This window comes from Crinia signifera, chromosome 1 (genome assembly GCF_055691185.1).
Source record: "Crinia signifera chromosome 1, ASM5569118v1, whole genome shotgun sequence".
NCBI classification, from domain to species: Eukaryota; Metazoa; Chordata; class Amphibia; order Anura; family Myobatrachidae; genus Crinia; species Crinia signifera.
Window position 1 is genome coordinate 246,632,531 of NC_139217.1, and position 22,429 is coordinate 246,654,959.

Here is a 22,429-nt window from a genome sequence, read left to right on the forward strand (position 1 = left end):
GTGCAATGTATAAAGGTGCCGGGAGGCTCCTGAAAATCGTGTCCCCCTCCCGGGCCACCAGAAAGGTGGGCAACCCTCCTGGATACTGGTGCCCCCAACCCTGCATTTCCCACAATTTGTGACTTTTCATAAATAGTATGGACTAAGGGGTTGATTCATACACGCTCGTAGTGGGCCGAATTTAAACCCTTCCCCAATGTTTGGGGTTTGTGCATGCACGTTTATGCGCATGTGCAAACTGTGGGAGCGAGCGGCTTTGGAGAGTTTCACACTGGCCAAGCCATGTGCTCCAACGGGGGTGTACAGGAGACTGGACCAGGGGAACGCCCAGTGTTTTTTGGGTGTCACCATACAAAAAATGCTGGGTGTTCCCCTGGGAAGGCAGGCATTGGCAATGCCTGCTCTGGGTTGGAGGCTGATGTAACATGACTTCAGCACCCGCCCCCTTTTCGGCGATCAGCGGCGGAAGCAAAAGTCAGTTCACACTGACATTTACTACCAAAATGGAAAAAAATCGTTCGATGGTCAGTGACCATCGTATGATTTCTCTCCCCTTCGGCTGCATGTGAAGTGATGTGCTCTCGTTCACATCCCCTTTCATGCTAGCGAGCTTAACTGTTCACTAGATTGCGAGTATAAGCAGCCTAGCGAACAGGTCTGAATCAGGCCCTAAGATAGGCACAGATACTGTACAGTATAAGTAGGCAAAGTCCTAATAATTTTTCATCAAATAACAACATAAATAGCGAAACAGGTTCATCGGCTTTAACTTAGTAGCCAAGGTAAACAGCTTTGTCCAAGAGCCCATTTAGCAGAAATATGTGGTCACTATGGTTATGGTATATTAGATTTTACGTTTCTAGGTCTACAGTCATATGGTCGACCTCTATTGGTCAACAGCCAAAAGGTCAACAGGGTCAAAAGTTTGGCAGTCAAAAGGTCAACATTCAAACGGTCCACATGAGTTTTTCATGGTTTTTTTTGGTGTCTTTGTCGACATAGGTCAGTATGGACACCATCCACATCCCCTTGCATGGGGCCACGGTGCCTCGCTGCACTCAGCACACTTATATTTTCCCTCCATGCCATAGTGGATGGTAGGGTCGGCACATGTCGCCTCAAAATTTTGTAAAAAAAAAAGGGTTGACCTTTTTCATGTTGACCTTTTCCATTCTGGCCTTTTGACCATGTCGACCTTTGGCAGTTGACCTTTTGACCATGTCAACATTTTGACTGGCAACCTTCTGACCCTGTTGACCTTTTGACCCTGTCAACCTTTTGATTGTCGACAAATAGTGGTTGACCTTATTACTGTCGACCAAGACACTGCAGTTCTAATGACTGCATACCGGTCACTATTAATGTGTTAAAACTGTGGCATTGATGCCAGACTCTATAGGAGTAACAGTATATGTAGTCATTGTGCTCAAGTATGCAAACTTGGAATTTGCAAGCATGGCTTACAGCAGTGGGACATGGTGTTTCGAAACCTAAAATGATGATAAAGCCAAATACACCCCCATTTTCCATTCTTATCAACCAGCTTCAAGCTTATTAATTATAGCATTTTCAACATATAGATTATATTAGTGTTTTCTCATTAATTGGGTTAGTGTTGTGTCACCACAGAGAGCTCTTTCAACTATGACATGACTGTGATTGGTTAATTGTGCCATTACATTCCCCATTTGAAAAAAAGAAATAACCTCCAAAGGATTGGTAGTCTAGTGGATACAAAGTATAGTGGTCATAGTAGACATTATGGACTAGATTCAAAACCTAATGATGACTGAGGAGATCCCTGATTGTAATACCTGCTTACTATTTTTATTTGCTACCCAGTTATGTATTTGCTGGCAGTGTATAAAAGATTTATTGACACCAGATTAAACAAAAGGATAGTGAGAATGGTAAAGTAATTGAGCCGAGGAAAACCTCCACAAAAACTGAGGTCAAGCTACAGTACGGCAGGGTCTGGTAGTACCAACCGATACATTTTGAGTAAAAGTGGCTCCATGGAACAAGATCCAGGATGACCACTTTAAAAAACATAAAACAAAATCCAGACTGTAATTATTTAAAATGTATATTGACACAAGGCTTCTGGGAGAATGCCTTTTAGACAGGTGAGTTAAAACTGAGACTTTTTGGCAAGTCTCACCAGCTTTATGTTCACAATTCAAAATGAAGCTTTCGATGAAAAAAAGACCAAGTCTTACATGGTGGGAGCTTGGTTATATTTTGGGGCTGCTTTGCTGCATCTGGCACAGGTTTCTTTAAATTGCAATATAGCAAAGATATTAATAGGTTTAGCATTTATATTTAGTGTGCACCTGCAATCTCCTCCTCCTGCTTGCTGCACTATCTATTACTACTATCACTTTAATTTCACACCAATGTGATACCATGGAGTGGTTCTACTAGGCTTGCCTGGGGGGGTCCCATGACCTGGGCTTGTCTCAGAGTAGTGTTAAAGCTGGGTACACATCTATACAATCCCTGTTTTCTTGCTACCGTCCAGAAACACCAGCCGATATGCGCGTACACACCTGTACAATTTTACTTGCGACATCCAATGTACTCCCGATGTACTCCCGTCCAAATAGTCGCAAGAAAAAGATTGTACCACTGTACACACTCTCTCGATTTGGGCTATTGACATGATATATATAAACAAAATTATCATAATGGGCTGGGTTAAGGGCATACCAAAACAAAGAGGCATGAGCACAGAACCTAAACAAAAGTGATTTCCTTTTTTACATTAGTGCTGGCTGTGCAGAGAACACGTACATTCGTTCATTCGTTCCGTTTGTTTTCTACCACTTTCATCATGAGCTTGAGGAAAAGAAAGGTTCATGCCTGCATTCTTGCTGCTATGGCCACAACATTGCAGTCTATAAAAAAAAGAGGAGCAAGAATCGCAGCTGCTGGACCAGAGACACCTTCTCCCATATGTTATTGGTACAGGAGATACGGCTGAACAACCTCGATGACTTCAGGAATTATCTTTGTATGGATGACCCTACCTTCATGGAGCTGACACTAGTTACCCCTTTAATCCAAAAAGAGGACACCTATTTCAGGAGGCCTATTTCAGCTGAGCAGAGGCTGGTGGCAACACTACCTTTCCTGGCTACTGGGAGGACCCTTGCGGATCTGAGGTACAGCACCGCTATATCCTCTCAAGCTCTGGGACTAATAATGCCTGAGACCTATGATGCCATCATCCAAGTTATAAAGATGGGGTGCATGTATATTATTTGGTATATATTTACCTTCATGTACTGGTCCTTTAGAACTTGGATGATGGCATCAGAGGTCTCAGGCATTATTAGTCCCAGAGCTTGAGAGGATATAGCGCTGCTGTACCTCAGATCCGCAAGGGTTCGCCGTATGTCTGTCCCTAGTCACCCTGCCGGCTGATTAAAATTTAGACACTTACCACCCGTATCTGACCATAGTCACCCTGCCGGCTGACTAAAATTTAGATGCTTACCACCCGTATGTCTGTCCCTAGTCACCCTACTGGCTGATTAAAATTTAGACACTTACCACCCGTATCTGACCATAGTCACCCTGCCGGCTGACTAAAATTTAGACACGAACACCAAATAATATTTTTAAAGTAAAATGTTTTATTATAAACATAACAAACTTGTAAACATTTAGAATATAAATATAAAAACTGTATAATAAATATTGAAAACAAAACTACACATTTTTTTCATGTGATGGTACATCATGGTATCCTGAGGATACTGCTCCATTGCAGTTTGGAAAGGGGATGGGGTTTCCCCCAAACCCTGGAAGGGACCACTGGCAGAACCTCCTGCCGGTTGCTGCCGTGGTTGCGCAGAAGTGTGATGTGTACGCATATCAAACAGGGGATAGTGGGGATAATGACCAGGGTGATACGTTTGGTGGTGTTGTGGGACTGGGGCAGGGCTGATGGGTTGGAATTCAACCCATGACATAGGGGGGTCATGGGGGGTCATCTGTAAGCCGGGTTTGTCGGGTAAGGGTCCCGACACTGGCCCGGTACAGGGTGTCACTGATGATCCGCTCAGCCTCTGCCCTTGTTGCAAGATCAAGTTTTCTGAGTTTTTTGGCAATTGTGCTCCCCACATGGTCCTGCTCATCCTCATCTAATGCCATCAGTCGATTGGCAGACTCCAGAATCTGGCGAGTCATGAACTCAGATGTATCTGGTGTCTGCCTTGCCCTTTTACTGCCTCTCCTTCATGGAGTTTCAGGCTGCTGCGTGGCCTGCTGAGTGTGTAGGCGTAGAGCAGAGGAGGGGTGAAGGCAGCTGTGACGCCACATCCAGTGTCAGTGAACACTCCTCTTCCACAAATAGAGAAGGCTGTAAAACATAATGTAACAAAAAAACTGATTTGTTTTTTAAAACCTCTTTACTTCTATATTTCAGTTCCCTAAGACTACTGAGGAGTGGCAAGCTATTGCGCAAAATTTCAAGGATCTTTGGAATTTCCCCAATTGTGGTGGTGCCATCGATGGAAAGCATATCCGCATCATGCCCCCAGCTAATAGTGGCTCTTTTTTCTACAATTATAAGGGCTTCTTTAGCATTGTTTTAATGGCTATTGCCAATGCCAAATATGAATTCATCTTTGTGGACATTGACAAAAATGGCAGGGCGTCTGATGGTGGGGCTTTGGAAAATGGGTACTCTTTACCTAGAACGGCGCCCATCGCGGCCATCGCGGGCATTGAATGCACAAAAAAATCGGGTGCGATGCGACCGACGCGATGCCCGCGATTTCCCATAGGGAACAATGTTAAATGTCTCAATTGACCCGATTTTCCTGTTCAATGCCTCAATTGACCCGATTTTTACATAGGAAACAATGTTAAATGGCCCACAGAGGCCAAATAGGCACCCTGAAGTGTGAAATGGCCACCCCAATTGTTAACGCCACCCCACGATCAACGTCAACCCGAAGCGTGGCGAGCACAGCGAGCCCGCGAGGGGCGGCGGTAGGCGTCCTACGACATTTTCATACCCCCACTATCCACGTCGGCGTGGAGTTGAGAATAGAATAGTGTGGCGAGCACAGCGAGCCACCGAGCCCGAAGCGTGGCGAGGGGACGCGGATACCTTCACAGGTAAACGCGTCCCTTCGCGGGCTTCACAGGTATCCGCGTCCCATCGCGGGGCTCACTGCGCTCGCCACGCTTCGGGCTCGGTGGCTCGCTGCGCTCGCCACACTATTCTATTCTCAACTCCACGCCGACGTGGATAGTGGAGGTATGAAAAGGTTGTAGGACGCGTACCGCCGCCCCTCGCGGGCTCGCTGCGCTCGCCACGCTTCGGGTTCACGTTGATCGTGGGGTGGCGTTAACAATTGTGGGGGCCATTTCACACTTCAGGGTGCCTATTTGGCCTCTGTGGGCCATTTAACATTGTTTCCTATGGAAAAATCGGGTCAATTGAGGCATTGAACAAGAAAATCGGGTCAATTGAGACATTTAACATTGTTCCTATGGGAAATCGCGGGCATCGCGTCGGTCGCATCGCACCCGATTTTTAGTGCATTCAATGGCCACGATGCCCGCGATTTTTTTACCTGCGATGACCACGATCAAAATCGTGGGCGCCGTGCTAGGTAAAGAGTACCGGAAAATGTTCCATGACAAACTTAAAAACAATGGAATTTATTTACCAGAGCGGACACAGAATGTGCATGGTTTAAACTTTGTATTTGTGGCTGACGAGGCCTTTGACTTGCACGCCAATGTTGTAAAACCCTACCCACAAAGGTCGCTTAATAGAGAACACAGAATTTTCAATTACTGCCTGTCACGAGGTAGGCGAGTGGTTGAAAATACATTTGGCATACTAAGCAATAAGTTTAGGATTTTTCATAGTGCCATAAATCTGCAGCTAGATAAAATAGACAAGGTAGTTATGGCCTGTTGTGTGCTGCACAACTATCTACGCAGTAAAACACAGTCTGCACACCCCAATGTTTCAGGCATGGATGACAGTGTAACAGTTGAGGAGCCAGTAGGATTAACATGCTTGGAGACCAATCTAAACACAAGAAATGCTACTATGCGTGCAAAATTGACCAGAGAAGAGTACTTGCAGTACTTTAATGGTATAGGCGCAGTGGATTGGCAGGATGACATGATCTGCTAAATTGCTATGACATGCTACCTTTGTACTGTACTTTATTTGTACTTTTTATCTTCATTTTCAATAAATAATTCAACTGTGTATAATCTGTGTACTTACTGTGCCAGAGAGGGTATCCTCAGGTAGTCCAGAGGTGCGAGGTGTGGGGCATGGGGCAGCCTGGGCCGCAGTCATATTGCCGATGGACTGTAGGCCTCAATAAATTCCTTCATGAATTTCACGTTTATCTCTGCCATTTTCGAAATGTCTGTTCAAAAATAAAACATAATGGACATTACTTTTATGATACACACAACGAATACATCAATAAAGCATTTGTCATAACAACAATAAACTGTGGTTGAGTACTCACCAAAGGAAAGAGTGAAAGGTGTGTATTCTGCTGTTTACGTCCACGTATTTCTCCAGAATGAAGATTATTTTGTGTCGCACGCATACAAAACGTGTCGCTCGCGTGCAGAGAAAACTGTGTGATTGGTTAATAGCGCTCGAATGTCCTGCCCATGCGCATGTTCAGTGGCACAAATAACGTGCCTACAAGGAGTCATGTACTGCTCTCAGATCACAAAATTGGCTTTTGACCCTGTATTTGAAAACCACTATAAAGACGAGGTACGCTTCAGCCGGCAGGGTGGCTAGGGACAGATACGGCAAACTGCTATATAGATGGGGTACGCGACTACAGTCAGCCGGCAGGGTGGCTAGGGACAGATACGGCAAACTGCTATAAAGACGGGGTACGCGACTACAGTCAGCCGGCAGGGTGGCTAGGGACAGATACGGCAAACTGCTATAAAGATGGGGTACGCGACTACAGTCAGCCGGCAGGGTGGCTAGGGACAGATACGGCAAACTGCTATAAAGACAGGGTACGCGACTACAGTCAGCCAGCAGGGTGGCTAAACTTCTATATAGATAGATAACAGATCATAATTGGTATACATATATATATATATTTAATATATACTCCCTATTGAATGGGAATGAAGCCATACATATTTCGACGATTATTTATTTAAATAAACATGGGGAGAGGTGAACGCTTCTTGTGCTGTAGGAGAGATCATGCAGCTATGGAACGCCCACATGGGCATTTCAGCTTTGGCAGTATAATCGCAAGAACGGCCAGCATATAGATCGAACGTGCGTACACACTGCACTTTTGTTCCGATACGGGCCCGTCCTGTCGGATGAATATTAAACAGCAATGAACCTTCGACCGACTGAGTATGGACGGACAAGACCGTTTTTGGACGTTTATCGCTCGTACAGAGGGAGTTGGGGCAGCGTACACACCTATACAATCTGGACGGCCGTTCGTTCCAGAACGGAAGAACCCCCAACGATTGTATATATATGTGTACCCAGCTTTAGGGACTTGTCCGATTGAGGTGACCTGGACACGGTGTACAAGCCCATAATAATGGCCATCATTATGCTCAGAACCTCAGAAATGCAATAAAGCAAATATATTAATAGGTTTAGCATTTATATTTAGTGTGCTCCTGCAATCTCCTCCTCCTGCTTGCTGCACTACAAGTCTCAGCAGGTAGCACCTCATATGTCCAGGGTGTGCAGTTTAGGGCCCATCCCCCTATGTCCTCTACATTTGTGCAGGACTTAATGAAATCTCAAGACTGTCAATGCATTTTGGAGAAAAACATAATGCTCAGTTTCAGAAAGCTCTTCTCAGTCACAGGTCATGAGTCCTCTATAAGGACAAAACACACCACTAACACCACCCAAGAATGGCTAAGAACAAATCATTGGACTATACTTAAGTGAGCATTTACGAATCTTGAAGTGAATGCTATGGAACATCTATAGAAAGAGCTGTAACAAGCAGTCTAGAAAAGAAACTCATCACTCCTGGGACAACTTGAGCACAGGAAAAATGAGCCATACTTTCTTTCAACAGGTAGAGAAGTGTCATTGAGCACTACAGATATCGTTTGATTGCACTGATTGCCTCTAAAGATTATGCAACAAAATATTTGGTTACGGGTCCCATCAGTTTTGCGTTTCCTTTTTTCACTTACAAGTTACTTCAGAGAGTTTTTTTGTTCATGGAATGGTACCGATAACATTTTTTTAAAAATGTGAAAACTCTCCCAAAATCTCTCACTTTCTAATTCTCACATCCTATTACATTTGGCCAGTGTACTTCTCTAAATTGCTATAATTCCAGTAGTGCAAATTGGTACAAAATGAATTGCATATTGGGGTAAATGTAATAGGATGTGAGAAGCTGAAGGTGCGGGTTTCTGAGCGAGAATGCCCAGAATTTTTAAAGTGGCAATTCTTTTTCAAGGGAAAACCAAGTTGGTTTTGCCATTGCTGAATTACTTAATTTTAATCAAGGACATGCAAAGGGTATAAAGAACGAAGACGATTCTATAGGCAGATTTACAATAATGTAACACAAGGGCAACAAGTGGTGCTAACTAATCATTTATTTATATTAAATAAAAACTAAAAATAAACATAGAAATTATGAAAGTAAAATACATTGAATCATAACATAGTATGATAACTGTCTTAAATCATTAATTCATTTGCTTTGATTTGAATTTATTGCTATGTGATTTAAGCCAATACTCTCAGGATATAAGGGTTTATTTTACCTGATAGCACGGTTATATACAAGGTAGAAACAGATGACTCTCTTTATTGGGGCACAACTTAGTTTAAAAAAGTTTTTTTATATTTATTAAAAAAAAAATTATTATAGGGGGACTCTCTGAACACCTTCCAACACTGTTATAAGGGTGTGTTTGGTTCAAGACAGAAAAAGGAGAGATATTAGATCTGTATGTGACTCAGTAGGACAAATTGATAAAGTATCAATTAAATCAAATTGAAACTTTATCAAATAATATTTGTGTCAGCCGTGGTCAAAGCATGTTCTCAATAAAGGGATATCATCCCATGAGGCATTATAATCGCCTGGCTGATTTTAATTTTTTGTTTTTTTGTTTGCGTGACAAAAAAGAAGAAATATCGTGTGTTTAGAATTAAATAAGGTGTATAATAAATGTGGAAAGAATCAAAAAATATTTAGTCTAAGACCATAAAATTATGGCGAAAATATGATGTTTCTTAGTGACTGTCATGGGGGGTACCCACAGTATATATTTCTGCGGTACTTTTAGCGGTTTGGCTTAGTACTCATATGTCGTGTTTGCACTGAGCATAAATTTACTTTTATTCATATATCATATCTATACTGAGCATAAATTCACAACCTGTATATGTATGCGGGATAGAATCAAAAATAGAAATAAGGATATGAGATGCTCTCATTTGGGCTCAACCATTTCTGCTTTTCGGCCGTGTGCCTCTAGGGCAGTGAACGGACCGAATGAGAGAATGTTAAAGCTGAGGCCAAAATGGTGAGGGCACTTTAGAAGGAAGTAAAAAGTAGGGATCTGCTGTTGCTCACCAGTCTCATATATCACCCCTGTTAGTAAGAACCAGCGCAAGGGGTCAAATGATGACTGGGTTCAATGAGAGTCCCTTAGTAAGAGGCAAATACAGTCCTGGTATAAGGGTACATCATTTCAACATTTCCTCATATGTCAGTCATAGACTAATAAAGTGCCTTCTATAATCTCATTATACCATTCTTCCCACCAAGAATCATACTCCTATATCTCCCCGACAATATGAGAATTGGCTATACAAGAAAGGCTTAAATGCCTTGCAAACAATTCAAGAGATGGAGGAAATCGATTTAACAACAGGTAAATGGGAGGTATATTCTCCCTGTGATACTCATCGTATTTCTGCTCAGTGTTCTATGCCCCAAATGGCAGCCTCCCCTCCGTGACAGTCACTGATAGCACGGTTGCAAATTTACAGGCCGAGCTATAATCGTATGACTGCGCATGTACACGGCCCCTAGTACTCATGCGCAAGGCCAACCTGTGATAAAATCATGATACCTGTTTTATCACTGGCCTTATGCAAGTTGATTGTTATGAAGCCAGCATTTAGGAGTTGTAACCAGCCATTTTTTGGGAGTGTCAGGAAAAACAGGTGTGCCCAGATTCAAATCTGGGCTTTGGCTGGGCCACTCAAGGACATTCACAGAGTTGTTATGAAGCCACTCCTTTGCTTTCTTGGCTGTGTGCTTAGGGTCACTGTCCTGCTGAAAGATGAAGTGTCACCTCAGTCTGAGTGCTCTGCAGCAGGTTTTCATCCAGGATATCTTATGTACATTGCTGCATTCATCTTTCCCCTCTATCCTGACTAGTCTCCCAGTTCCTGCTGCTGAAAAACATCCCCACGGCATGATGCTGCCACCGCCATGCTTCACTGGAAGCATGGTATTGGCCTAGTGATGAGTGGTTTCTTCAAAACATGATGCCTGGCATTCATGCCAAACAGTTCAATCTTTGTCTCATCAGACCAGAAGAGCCCTTCAGGTGAATTTTGGCAAACTCCAGGCTGCCTGTCATGTGCTTTTTTACTAATACCTTTTTACACCAATTCCAAGACCTGGGTTTTTGCCTCGTGGACCTGGGTCAGCGAGCCAACCCAGGTCCATTTACACAGGAATCCTACCCAGGTCCTGACCAGGGTGGAACACTGATAGGACCTGGGTAGTGGGCAGCGTAAATGGTACCAACCAGGGTTGGGACATCCGGGTAGTGCTGAAACGATACCGGAAGCATGGGACATGCTTTCTGGAATTCAGCATTAAGCATTTCACAGTGTTTTGCAGCGGCAAAAGACAGCAGCCTTGAAGGACTCAGCCATGGGCTCCGGGCACCCCTGCTACCTGGCGCTCAACAGGCAGACCTGCCTCAGCCATATCCCGCACCAGAAAGCAGCGCTGATAGGCAGTGGGCGGACCAAGAGCTTAAACGAGGAGGGTGATGTGCCTCCCACTCCAGTGACATTTTTGTTTGAGGTATACTGTATATACTGTATATACCCTACCAATGGAAATCATAATTAGATGGAGTATCATTTTTGTTATTTTTTTTGGGGGGGGGAGGGGGATATGCTGGGGAACACACGGGAGATGCTGTCTGCTGCTGCAGCGGAAAACAGCTGGGGGAGCACATGGGAGATACTGCACTTTTATATCGTTATGTGTGCTTGAGCACTGAATAAAAATTCAAAAAAAATATTTTCCAAAATAAACAAACCAACATTTTTCAATGCTAACTTGTCATGTCTTTTAATTTAATTTTTATTTAAATCATTGAAGGAAGGTTGGCTGGCAGTTTATCAGCCCTAAAATAAATATTTTTAATGTCATGCACATGCAAAAGCAGGGCTGACCCAGGTTCACTGTAAACAGCGCAGACCCGGTCTGATCCAGGTTGAAGTGCTGTATAAATGGAGTAAGAAGCCAGGTCTGACCCTGTAAACTCCCGTGTTCAAAGACCAGGGTCCTACCAGGGATTTTGGTGTAAAAGATTTATGAGTCTGGCTTTCCTCTGGCCACACTACCATACAGGCCTGATTGGTGGATTGCTGCAGAGATGGTTGTGACCATGGGGTTCTTGGTCATCTCCCTGACTAGGGCCCTTCTCCCCCGATCACTCAGTTTAGATTGCTGTCCAGCTCTTGGTAGAGTCCTGGTGGTTCTGAATGTTTTCCATTTAAGGATGATGGAGGCCACTGTGCTCATTGGGACCTATAAAGCAGCAGATATTTTATTTACTGCAGGTGGGCTCCACTTAAGCTGTAGGAACATCTCAGGGATGATCCTTGGAAACAGGATGCACTTGAGCTCAAGTTTGAGCTTCAAGGCAAAGGCTTTGAATAGCTATTTAGTGATTTGTTAGTTTTTTTTTTATATATATATTTATTGAATCCGGTAATATAACAGTATATAGTAGTTACATAAGTCTTGTCTAAACACAAATAGTTTTTTATTTTTTATAAATTTGCAAAAATCTCCTCAAAAATGTTTCACGTTGTCATTATGGAGTATTGTGTGTAGAACTTTGATGGGAAAAAATATATTATTCCATTTTGGAATAAAGCTGTAACAATTTTTTTTTTTTTTTAAAGTGAAGTGCTGTGAATACTTTACAGATGCACTGTATGTATGTATGTATGTATGTATGTATGTATGTATGTACAGTATGTATGTGTATATATATATATATATATATATAAATCATGTATATGTGTGTATTATCTGATTATTGAATCATTCTTATATTTTTAGAACACAGATTTGTTTATGTATCAGTGGTCAAATGTATTAGAGGTTGAAAATCTCAAAGCACAAAAGGATATATGAGATCCGCTTCCCCTAAGCATATATAATACTATCTAAAACCACTACAGACACTGATACAAATGGAGATTGGGAAAGATGTGTACGTTGCTATGTATGTCAGGGGGGAAATAGCTATATAATGTATGTGTGAAGGATCCTTGCAGTGTGGTGGGATTTATTAAACTAATCCCATTATCTGGGTCTATAGAAGCATTTTACTTTGATAAATGAAGCACATATGTGGCGGGAGGGGAGTGGGAACTCTTGTAAAGAGATTATACCTTTCTGAAATTTCTTGTGTGTGGCGGAACATCACATTTTTCTATACACACTTGTCTTTCTGTTTGTTATATTATGCATTATGCGTGAATTATCTATATAATTGTTGCCTCAGCCATGAATGTGTCATATTGGTGACTTGCATTGAGTTTTAGGTGCACTTATTGGCACACCCCAGTAGAATAAAAATCAAAGAAATAGAATGAAGTAGTATATGATACTTTTATTTTATTTTTACTATGTAACCATCTATGGATACAATGGAATGAGTGACATATACTCTAGTTCTATAGATTGTAAGCTTGCAGCAGGGCCCTCCTACCTCCAAGTCTGTCTGTTGTTACCCAGTTTGTCTTATCACTGTCTACTATTGCAAAGCGCAACGGAATCTGCTGCGCTATATAAGAAACTGTCAATAAATAAATAGTACTGAGCAAAAGTTATTTTATACAGCTGTTGTATGATACTTGCACTGGCTGACACGTTAGCAGGTTGCTGGCTGCTGACCTTTATGTGGGTACTAGTCAGTAACTAATGAATGATGATTATTATGATAAATTGGTAATAACAGCCGCAGCAGGAACTACGAGCAGAAAACAATGCAGCATAATTGTTGAAACTAAATGATTGTGGTTGGTGTGTAAGTGAGGGAAGAATCTGAAAGGACAAAGTTTGCAGTTACAGTGACTTTGGGGTTTTGGCTGCATCTGGGGACACCTTGTGATGCTTTATAGAACAGGACATGATCTCACATGGCGAGAAGAGTCCTTTAGTTCCTTAATCATTTCACGGTTTCTTCTGAGTTTTTTTTTCTCCCTCTCCTAAAACGTTTAGTTTCAGCTCAGTGATCAGCTGCAAAAAGCACGACAGGGAGCGGAAGGCTTGAATTATTCCAGGCTGCGAGGAGCCCCATCAGGCGAGAAGAAAAGAGGGAACAGGGGGGAAAAAACTACAACAAAAAAAAAAAACTTTTTTTTTTTTTTGTTTTTACTCTGTCAACAAGTAGTGCAAAATCAGAATGGAGCTAGACAAAAACTACACGTCTCCCGGCACTGGTAGCGCAGGTAAGGTGGATCCACTACTTGGAGCAGATTACAGCCTATCACCAGCACTATCTGCTGCTACTGTATATAACAGTATTCCACTATTTAACGTACAAAACTGTGCATAGGGGTGTGTGCAGCCTCATGTGCTACAGAACCTTGTGATAGGAGCGAGCAGTAACCAAACGTGGTGTAAACTATAGGTTTATCTGGCTACTTGTGTGTGTGTGTGTGTGTGTGTGTGTGTGTATATATATATATATATATATATATATATATATATATATATATATATATATATATATATATATATATTAAATCTATTTATACCACTTTTTTAGTATATGACTTCAGATGTATGCTGTATGTACAGTACACATAGAGGTCATGTATATACACAGACAATCCAGTTTATACAACTTGGTGCAGCTTGGGTTTATCGTAGCGATTGTTTGCAATGTGTGTAGAAATAGTGCATCCATTGTGAATAATTTATTACTATGATACGATTTTCAGTAACAAAATCTAATGTCTCAATACTGAAATCAATCGGTACCAACTTTTTTTTATGGCAGAAATAAGAAACATATTTTTAAAACGCTCGGCTACCTGTGCTTTTTGTTGTTGTTGTTGTAGTTGCTTTTTTGTCTGAACTAGAAGTCATCATAATGCATACCTATTTATAATTCGTTTTCCTCTTTTATGACAAATCATTGAAATCTTAGTTTTTACTATACCTTGTATCTCAGTGTAATGTATGACACAACAACAAATTCTGCTTATTTATAAAATCACCAATTTAACACACACACACGCGCATATATATGTGTGTGTGCTTATATATATATATATATATATATATATATATATATATATATACACACACTAAGAAACACAGGCATATTTCTAACATATCAGTCGGCATTGATAAAAGACTCTAATGTAATATGATGCACCGACTGACCAAGTATTTGTATTTCTACACTGGTTAGTTGGAAGGTTGTGTGTGGATTTGTAACATGTGTGTATTGTGTGATGTGACATGATTGTGATATCACTTCAGAGATCACACTCGACCACATGATTTATGTCGTTCCAGTTTGATCGATGTCTCCTTTTATTAATCTAATCGCGTGAATAATTGCTTAATCGATAAACAATTTCATACTTGTTTCAAGGTTAAGGTTTAAATACAATAAAGTGAAAGTGCCCCCCCTAGATTAAGAAAATGAGATCTGATCTTTCCTCTCCTGTCTTGTATTGATTATTTCAAGTCTGTGTCTGATAGGAGGTCATTACAGCCGGATTATACCATTGATTTCCTGAAATAATGACTCCAGACACCTACAGGAAACATACCTCCGTAATACACTGCGATTGCAGCCGGTATGGCACTATGCTGAGATATCCGGATACCTGCACATGTGTTCTATGGTCACGTTGTCACACACACCACACTGGAGGCATTACGCAGGGTATACTGTACATCCTAGTCACATACATGTTTGCTACTCTGATAGAATACTTCGTTGCAAGTGCAGCAGGCAACTAATATACCAGATTGTAACGAATAGTGGAGGCCACCTCTTGTCTTGTGTTGGTAGTAGAGAAATGAAACATTACCATCAATATTGATGGATTATATGGCCATATGTATTACTATAAGATATATTCATTTAGAATATAATGATAATATAAAACACATATCAGTAAAATGAATGGCAAGTCTGCCAAAAAAACAAACAACCTATAGATATACAATGTTCTTCCACTCTCCATATGTATTTGATTCATTAAAATGGTATAACAATACAAAGACATCTTTAGTAAAGTGTTATGTTTATGTACATTAGAATCTAGAACAAGGTTGTCCTTCTAAACATACAGTGTAACTGTAGTATTACTGTACAAGGCTACAGACTGGCACATATGCTGCTGGGGTATTACTGTATGACTTGTCTACAGAGCTCAGATGAATGTGAGACATTTGCAGTACTGTATTTCTATACTATTGGTAAATAATGCCATTACACGGTATATCTAGGAGAGATTTGTAGCCTTTACGTAGCTGTATGCGTGCTGTGCTCCCAGTGTGAGCCTTATTTACCAGCAGCATTGTTTATACACAGGGAGAAGGCACAGCCAATGTGACTCTTTACACGGGTCACTGCCTCTGGGCCGTAGCTGTGTATCACACTTACTTCACATAAACATCTCTTTGCCAATTATTGCTTTCATTATCTCTCTTAACAGGACTTCTGCTTTTACTGAGCATAATTATGGGCAAACCCCTCCTGCTAGCTAATGACTTATTATGCATGCTATCATGAGATTATATATATATATATATATATATATATATATACACATATATATATATACTCTTTCCACATATCAATAATGCTTGACAATACAATTACAATAGGTAATTGTAGAGCGACTAGGCGTACTTAATGCCCCCGAGCATGACCAGACTGGCACTATTTCTGTATGCCATGCCTACCAATCTATAATGTAGCTCTCTAATCACACTACAGTCTGGCTGTAGACAGTAGTGAGTGATCGACTTGTGTGTGCTGAGAAAATATTCATTTTATATAAATCATATACACTTGTGTATACTGTCGTAATCCGACGCTTCGGATAATTATAGTAGGTATTATATTACACTGTCTTTTACAAACACCGATATAACCAATGCCATCTGACTGGGCGAAACCTAATGTGACCCTGATCCAAGTACAGTCACAATCAGTGAATTAATGCTGATCATGTTCACATATATCCCGAACCCCCATTGGGCATAAAGCTGTTTCTATGGTTTCATGGTATATATATATATATATATATATATATATATATATATATATATATATATATATATATATATATATGTGGCTTCTATCGATCTTATCTTTCTATGTATCTATCTATGTCACTGAATAAAAAAATCTCCCTCCCCAGCTCCTCCAAAATAATAATAGACGAGGGCCCCAGAATTATTTTCTTCAAACACTATTTCCATTAATATCGGACCCAGCATGTGGCCCATTAATTCCCCCTGACTGGCGCATTGCAGCAAGTGATCTATAAATGGCACAAGAATGCCATTATTATTGTTTGCTACACCTATTTTTTCCCCATAATTGTTTTCATTAACATTAATTGGATGATTAAATTCTTTCAAATAAGATGCGAAGTTATTTTAGCTATACATGTTTACCTATAAGACAAAGCAAAATTGCTGTTACATTAAAATCCAGTACATTAACAAACTAAAAAATATTACATACACTAGTTTATTAGCAATAAAAGACCCCGGTGTCTTCTAAGTGTGTAGTTGCTGTATATGTTGTGTGTTGTGTAATAGTATTATTTTGGATAGTTTAGGTACCGACTGCGAAACTGTGAAACTGTGAAACATTAAGATGCGCTTTATATTGATAAATCAGTAGAAATGCTACTGTTACACCGCTTTACAGTTTATTAGTTTTACCAGAAAACAGAGAAAAACATAATGATCTTTTGGATATACCAATAATTTTGAAAACCTGTATACCATTTACTGGTTGCTGCATAAAGGCAACGTATGTAAAATGTAGCATATTTGTTACAAAATAACTATTTAACAACGCACCCTAGTTCTTGTGTATGAATTGTTGTCAATGCATTAAAAGGAAACCTACGTTATATGCAGATGTACACTCTAATGGTTTTATTATCATTCTTCTTCTTATTATTATTAGTAGAACAATAGTAGTACAACAAATATATATATATATATATATATATATATATATATATATATATATATATATATACAGATATATATACACACACTCACACAAAATGATAACTGTACATTGATGTCCGCACATCCCTCTTCTAGGTTACAGGCAGGGAAATTATATTCCTTCTTATACTATGCGATACAGTAGGTTCGTGACTTGGAGATCATGAAGTGACCTGCCCTTGTTTTGTCTGTCATGGGCAATAATAGCAATATGGTCTCAAGATGCCTAAAACATCCCAGAGTATAGACAGCATGCTGAAGGAGGCGCTTTACCTTTCTGTGACCCGTGAAATAATCTATAGAATTGTTTACTTTTAGCCCTGATCACACTGTCACACACTCCATTGTACATCACACGTGGGATCCACACTTCCATCCTGCACTGCCCTCTGCACCACTATGCCCCCCTTGTCAGTATAGAGTGGCACTTATCTCATCATATTCTAACAAGTGATACACGCAATCAGGGGTCAAGTGGTCTGCACATACTGTATAATATCTTCTTCATTATCATACATTATGATCACATTACTCAGGAGTACAGTAGGACTGTTTGTATACTGTAGTAGGACTGTGTCCTCTATGAACCATCTACTGTATGCCTTAATTTATAACTAGTAACCTGCAAACAAAACACCTGTGCAAAGGAGCTTACAATCTATCCAATGCATGTACTTGTTACTGGATGTGATTGCACTAACCAGACAAGATCCAATCTGTGTCCGATTCCTCAGACAGCAGTAGAACCCAAAGTGATGATAAAGCATTTAGACTATGTAAGAATTGTCCTTACACATATAATCACTCTTGTTCTTTTGCAAACTATACAGTAGGTATTTGACTAAATTATCCCATGGGCACATTTATTTCTCAGATTCCAATATTTTGTCATAGGTACCTAGTAGAACTGAAATATGTTGTTCTGTGCAGTACTGCACTCTTATTTTATCCTATAGTTCTTTCTATTTATGATCTGTAGTATGCTGTGTGTATGATTTTACTCATCACTAATATAATTAGACTGTATGCATGCATATTTATTCTCCCAAATGCTGTTTTTCCCTGAAACGATTAAAACACACACACACACACACACACACACACACACACACACACACACACACACCCACCCACCCACACACACACACACACACACACACCCCCTCTAAATGCATGTTAGCTGAGTTTTAGAGTATGGCAAATCTGACATCCAAACCAGATTTTCTCTAATATATATTCTCTATGGGGAACCTTTGTCTCCCAGCTGTTGTTGAACTACACATCCCAGCACGCCCAGCTACAGTTCTGCTATTTGGCCATGCTTAAACTGTTGCAGGGCATGCTGGGATGTGTAGTCCAACAACAGCAGGTTCCCCATCACTGTGCTAGATAAATACTAAAAATTATCTGATTGGTTGCTATGGGCAATATCTCTACTTCTGAAAACCTGCATTTTAGTAAATATAATATAAATATACCCCTAGGAGGAAATCATCAAACCGCTCTCATTACCCCCCCCCCCCCCACACACACACACACACCACACCATGACCACCACCACCACCATGTAACAGGCGTAAATCTTTAAAAAACAAAACATCCCAAATGAAAGTAACCTTGCAGATCATAAACAAGAACAGGCAATGACTTACTTTAGGAATATGAATTAATATTGCATTTGTATTTTTTCCCTGTTAGTTTGGAAAGGATTAGCACAATAAAACACATGCCTACTGCAAAAACATTTCTATCACTTTAATATACCCCAATAACAATCTTTTAATGCCCCGTACACATGGTGCGATTAGGATTAGGTTTCGATTAGATTTTGACTATATAGTCAAAATCGTATCAAAGTAATATAGACATTAAATGGTTTTTAGCCGCATTCGATTTGATCCCAATGCGCAGCCCCGTGGCATTGAAATCAAATAGAGAAATAGACTGCTCGGGCAAGACTATATAGTCCAAATCAAATGAGTACACTGCGCCCTGCAATTCAATCCTGATCAAATCGGTATTGCATAGAAAATTAATCGTGTAGTGTCTATGGGGCGTAAGTTATGTTTATTTATTACTAGTTACAGTATTTATATGGTGGTTTACAAAGGATATTCCACATTTAGGTCTGTCCCAGTGGAGCTTACATTCTGTATTCCCTACCGCAAATACATGTACACACATACACAATAGGGTTAATTTCTGCAAGGATTCCAAAAAAACCTACCACTTTATTTATGGAGTGTAAGCAGAAACGGAGGAGAAACCACACAAGCAAAGGGCGGTTATACAAATTCCATACAATTAGGGCTGTTGTGGGAATCACATCCACAACCTCAGTGTTGTGAGGCTGTTATGCTAACCAATATGACACACACTGCATAAATGTTCCCAAATGATACAAGGAAAAAAACAGTGCCTTACGCTGGGGAATCCTTTGGAGTTGTATTAAATTTTGCATAAGATGAGATGTTAAATAACTTGTAATACATTGATGATATCAAACTATTACTTCTCGCTATAGCTGTTATATAGATAAATACCTTAATTACATAAGATTAAAGTACAAAAAAAATCTGAGAACAATATATAAATGACATGTGCCTTTACAGTTTACTGTTTTGCCATTCTTGGGCTTGCATTATTAATATTTTAAAATAAAATTTGAAAGCATTGATCATAGAGGGTAATTAACTTACAATGTAAATTGTACCCAAGCCTGGTGGACATGTTACATAGTAGGTGAGGCTGAATAAAGACTTACATCCATCTAGATCAACCTATGTTTATAATATGTGTTCTCTTCCAAACAGGATCAGGTTGAGAGAAAATGATAATAAAATATTTTAGTATAGAAGGAGAGAACAGGTCTACTGTGTTGGTCTTACAGTCACTCCTTAAGTAAACTTACTAGTGTTGTATTCTTATAGTCATTAAACATGTACTGTATCTAATATATTTATATTTATGTGTATATGTAATTATTACAAAGACAACCAATATACATATTATATACTATTATAAATGATGTATAACACTGAAAAGTGGTTAATGTGTGTTAGAGGCCAAAACCCCAAGGTACTGCAGCTTTTTTTATTAATGCCTACAACATCTCAGCAGGCTGAAAGTACAAATTGGTGATTTTATACAGGATATGAGACTCCAAAGTGGCTTCTAATATATTAACACAAATAATGTACCCACCAATGATAAGGATACTTCCTTATCATTGCTGGAACATTATTCATGTTAATATATGACTTTCATGTTCATAATACTGAATAATAACATAGGCCCTTATTCTGATTGATGCGGACTTTACCGCGTTCTTACGGATTGCGTCTTTACGGCGTCTGCGCATGCGTAGAGAACGCAACGCGCATGTGCCACGCCTTGACTCGGTACCAGTTCGGACAAAGCCCGTCCAAAACTGGTCACCGCAATCAGTCGGGAAATAGGGGCGTATTATGGGCGTCATGCGGAATGACACATGGGCGTAGTTTCAAAGTGGGCAAAACGGGGCGGAAACATGGGCGGACACGGGGGAGTACACTTATGTTGGGGGGCGTACATTCGGAAACCACTCCGAATGCACGCGAGCAAAAAGGGCTGAAATGTGCGGTGTCCACAAGTGTACTATTGCTTTGCGGACACCACTCGTTCATGCGGTAGGCGAACGTACGCCTAATGACTACAACCATTAACACCTGAACCCAATACAATCTACTCCTTTACTCATTACTCACTAATAGGACGCTTGTCAGTGCTTTAATTGAAACCATTGCACTTCAATTGCTGTAAGGGTTAATGTGTGCAATGCATGTGTTAGGCATGCTTGTAAGGATATATTGGAATCTAATTGATTCCAATTCCAAATAAGCAGTTTTTTATGAGGATAGGTAATTGAATAAGTGGGTCATGTGATGTCTTGCAGAAGATACTTCATAGTGGGTTGTTTGGCGTAAATACTCCGCTTACGTGCGGTAGCACCGCTTGGCTCCCGGTCGGATGCGGTATTCCCGAGCATACTCTGTAATACTCTGTAATACCGTGCCGAATCGGAGTGTTTCTCCCGCACACGCATGGTTTGTATGTCGTCCGTAAACACGCCCTGTTCTTAAAGAGTGAGTCCGTCCGAATGCGGAGGACACGTGGGCGTTTCTACGGACGATGGCCGCATGCGGAAAAACACCGTGGCGTGCGGACCGCTCCGTAAGAATGCGGGAATTTCCGCACAGATCAGAATAAGGGCCATGATAATGCTCCTACTACTACAGATACCATTTCATGTCACTTCCATTCATTTCAAGCATATACCATGGTTCTCTAATAAAAGTTGCTCCATATTTGTAGTCTAACAGCTGCACATACCTCACTTTAAAAAGAATAGACTATCCAGCAATAAAGATCTGTAAAGAATCATCTAATTTTTGCTATGTGTATGGCTTTGTGTGACACTTCTATGGCAGAACACTCATGCGTTCATCTTGCAGCTTTACAATTGAAAGGCAGTTAGGAGAGGTCAGCAGCCTCTTAAGCACGACACAGAACATGCCTTTCACAAAGCAGCAGACCTGGTTTACACATGGGAATAACCCTGGTTGTGTCCCAGGTAGTGGACTTTGATGGACCCGGGACGCACCCGAATCGACCCTTTTACTGCGAGCTGGGATTCAGGTTGCACCAGCAATAATGTGACATTTAGGGCATAGGTGTTCTATAGTGGATGCAGTGTGCGTGGTGCACAAGGGCCCCTAGGTCCAGGGGGGCCTGCACTGCACCCATACATTATACTTTCCCCTCCGGAGTCCCACGGCAGCATCTCGGCACCAAAGATGCAAATAACTTGAAATATGAGCGCAGCAGCCTTTTCCGAGTGATTTGTGCATGCTCACTGGATATGTCCC

General features: G+C 40.6%; 1 protein-coding gene across 7 annotated transcripts in view; it reads left to right on the plus strand.

Annotated features, from left to right (window-relative positions):
- Positions 1-13,616: 13,616 nt before the first annotated feature.
- Positions 13,617-22,429, plus strand: part of PAX5 (paired box 5) — a 254,571-nt gene continuing 245,758 nt past the window's right edge. For 2 of the 7 annotated variants that reach the window (XM_083179784.1, XM_083179826.1), the window contains exon 1: positions 13,620-13,750. In XM_083179784.1, the coding sequence (XP_083035910.1) occupies positions 13,705-13,750 (46 nt within the window). In that variant the 5' untranslated portion in view covers positions 13,620-13,704. Of the gene's footprint in view, positions 13,751-22,429 lie in introns of all 7 variants that reach the window. The other 5 variants (XM_083179803.1, XM_083179820.1, XM_083179807.1 and 2 more) reach the window with 4 other exon arrangements.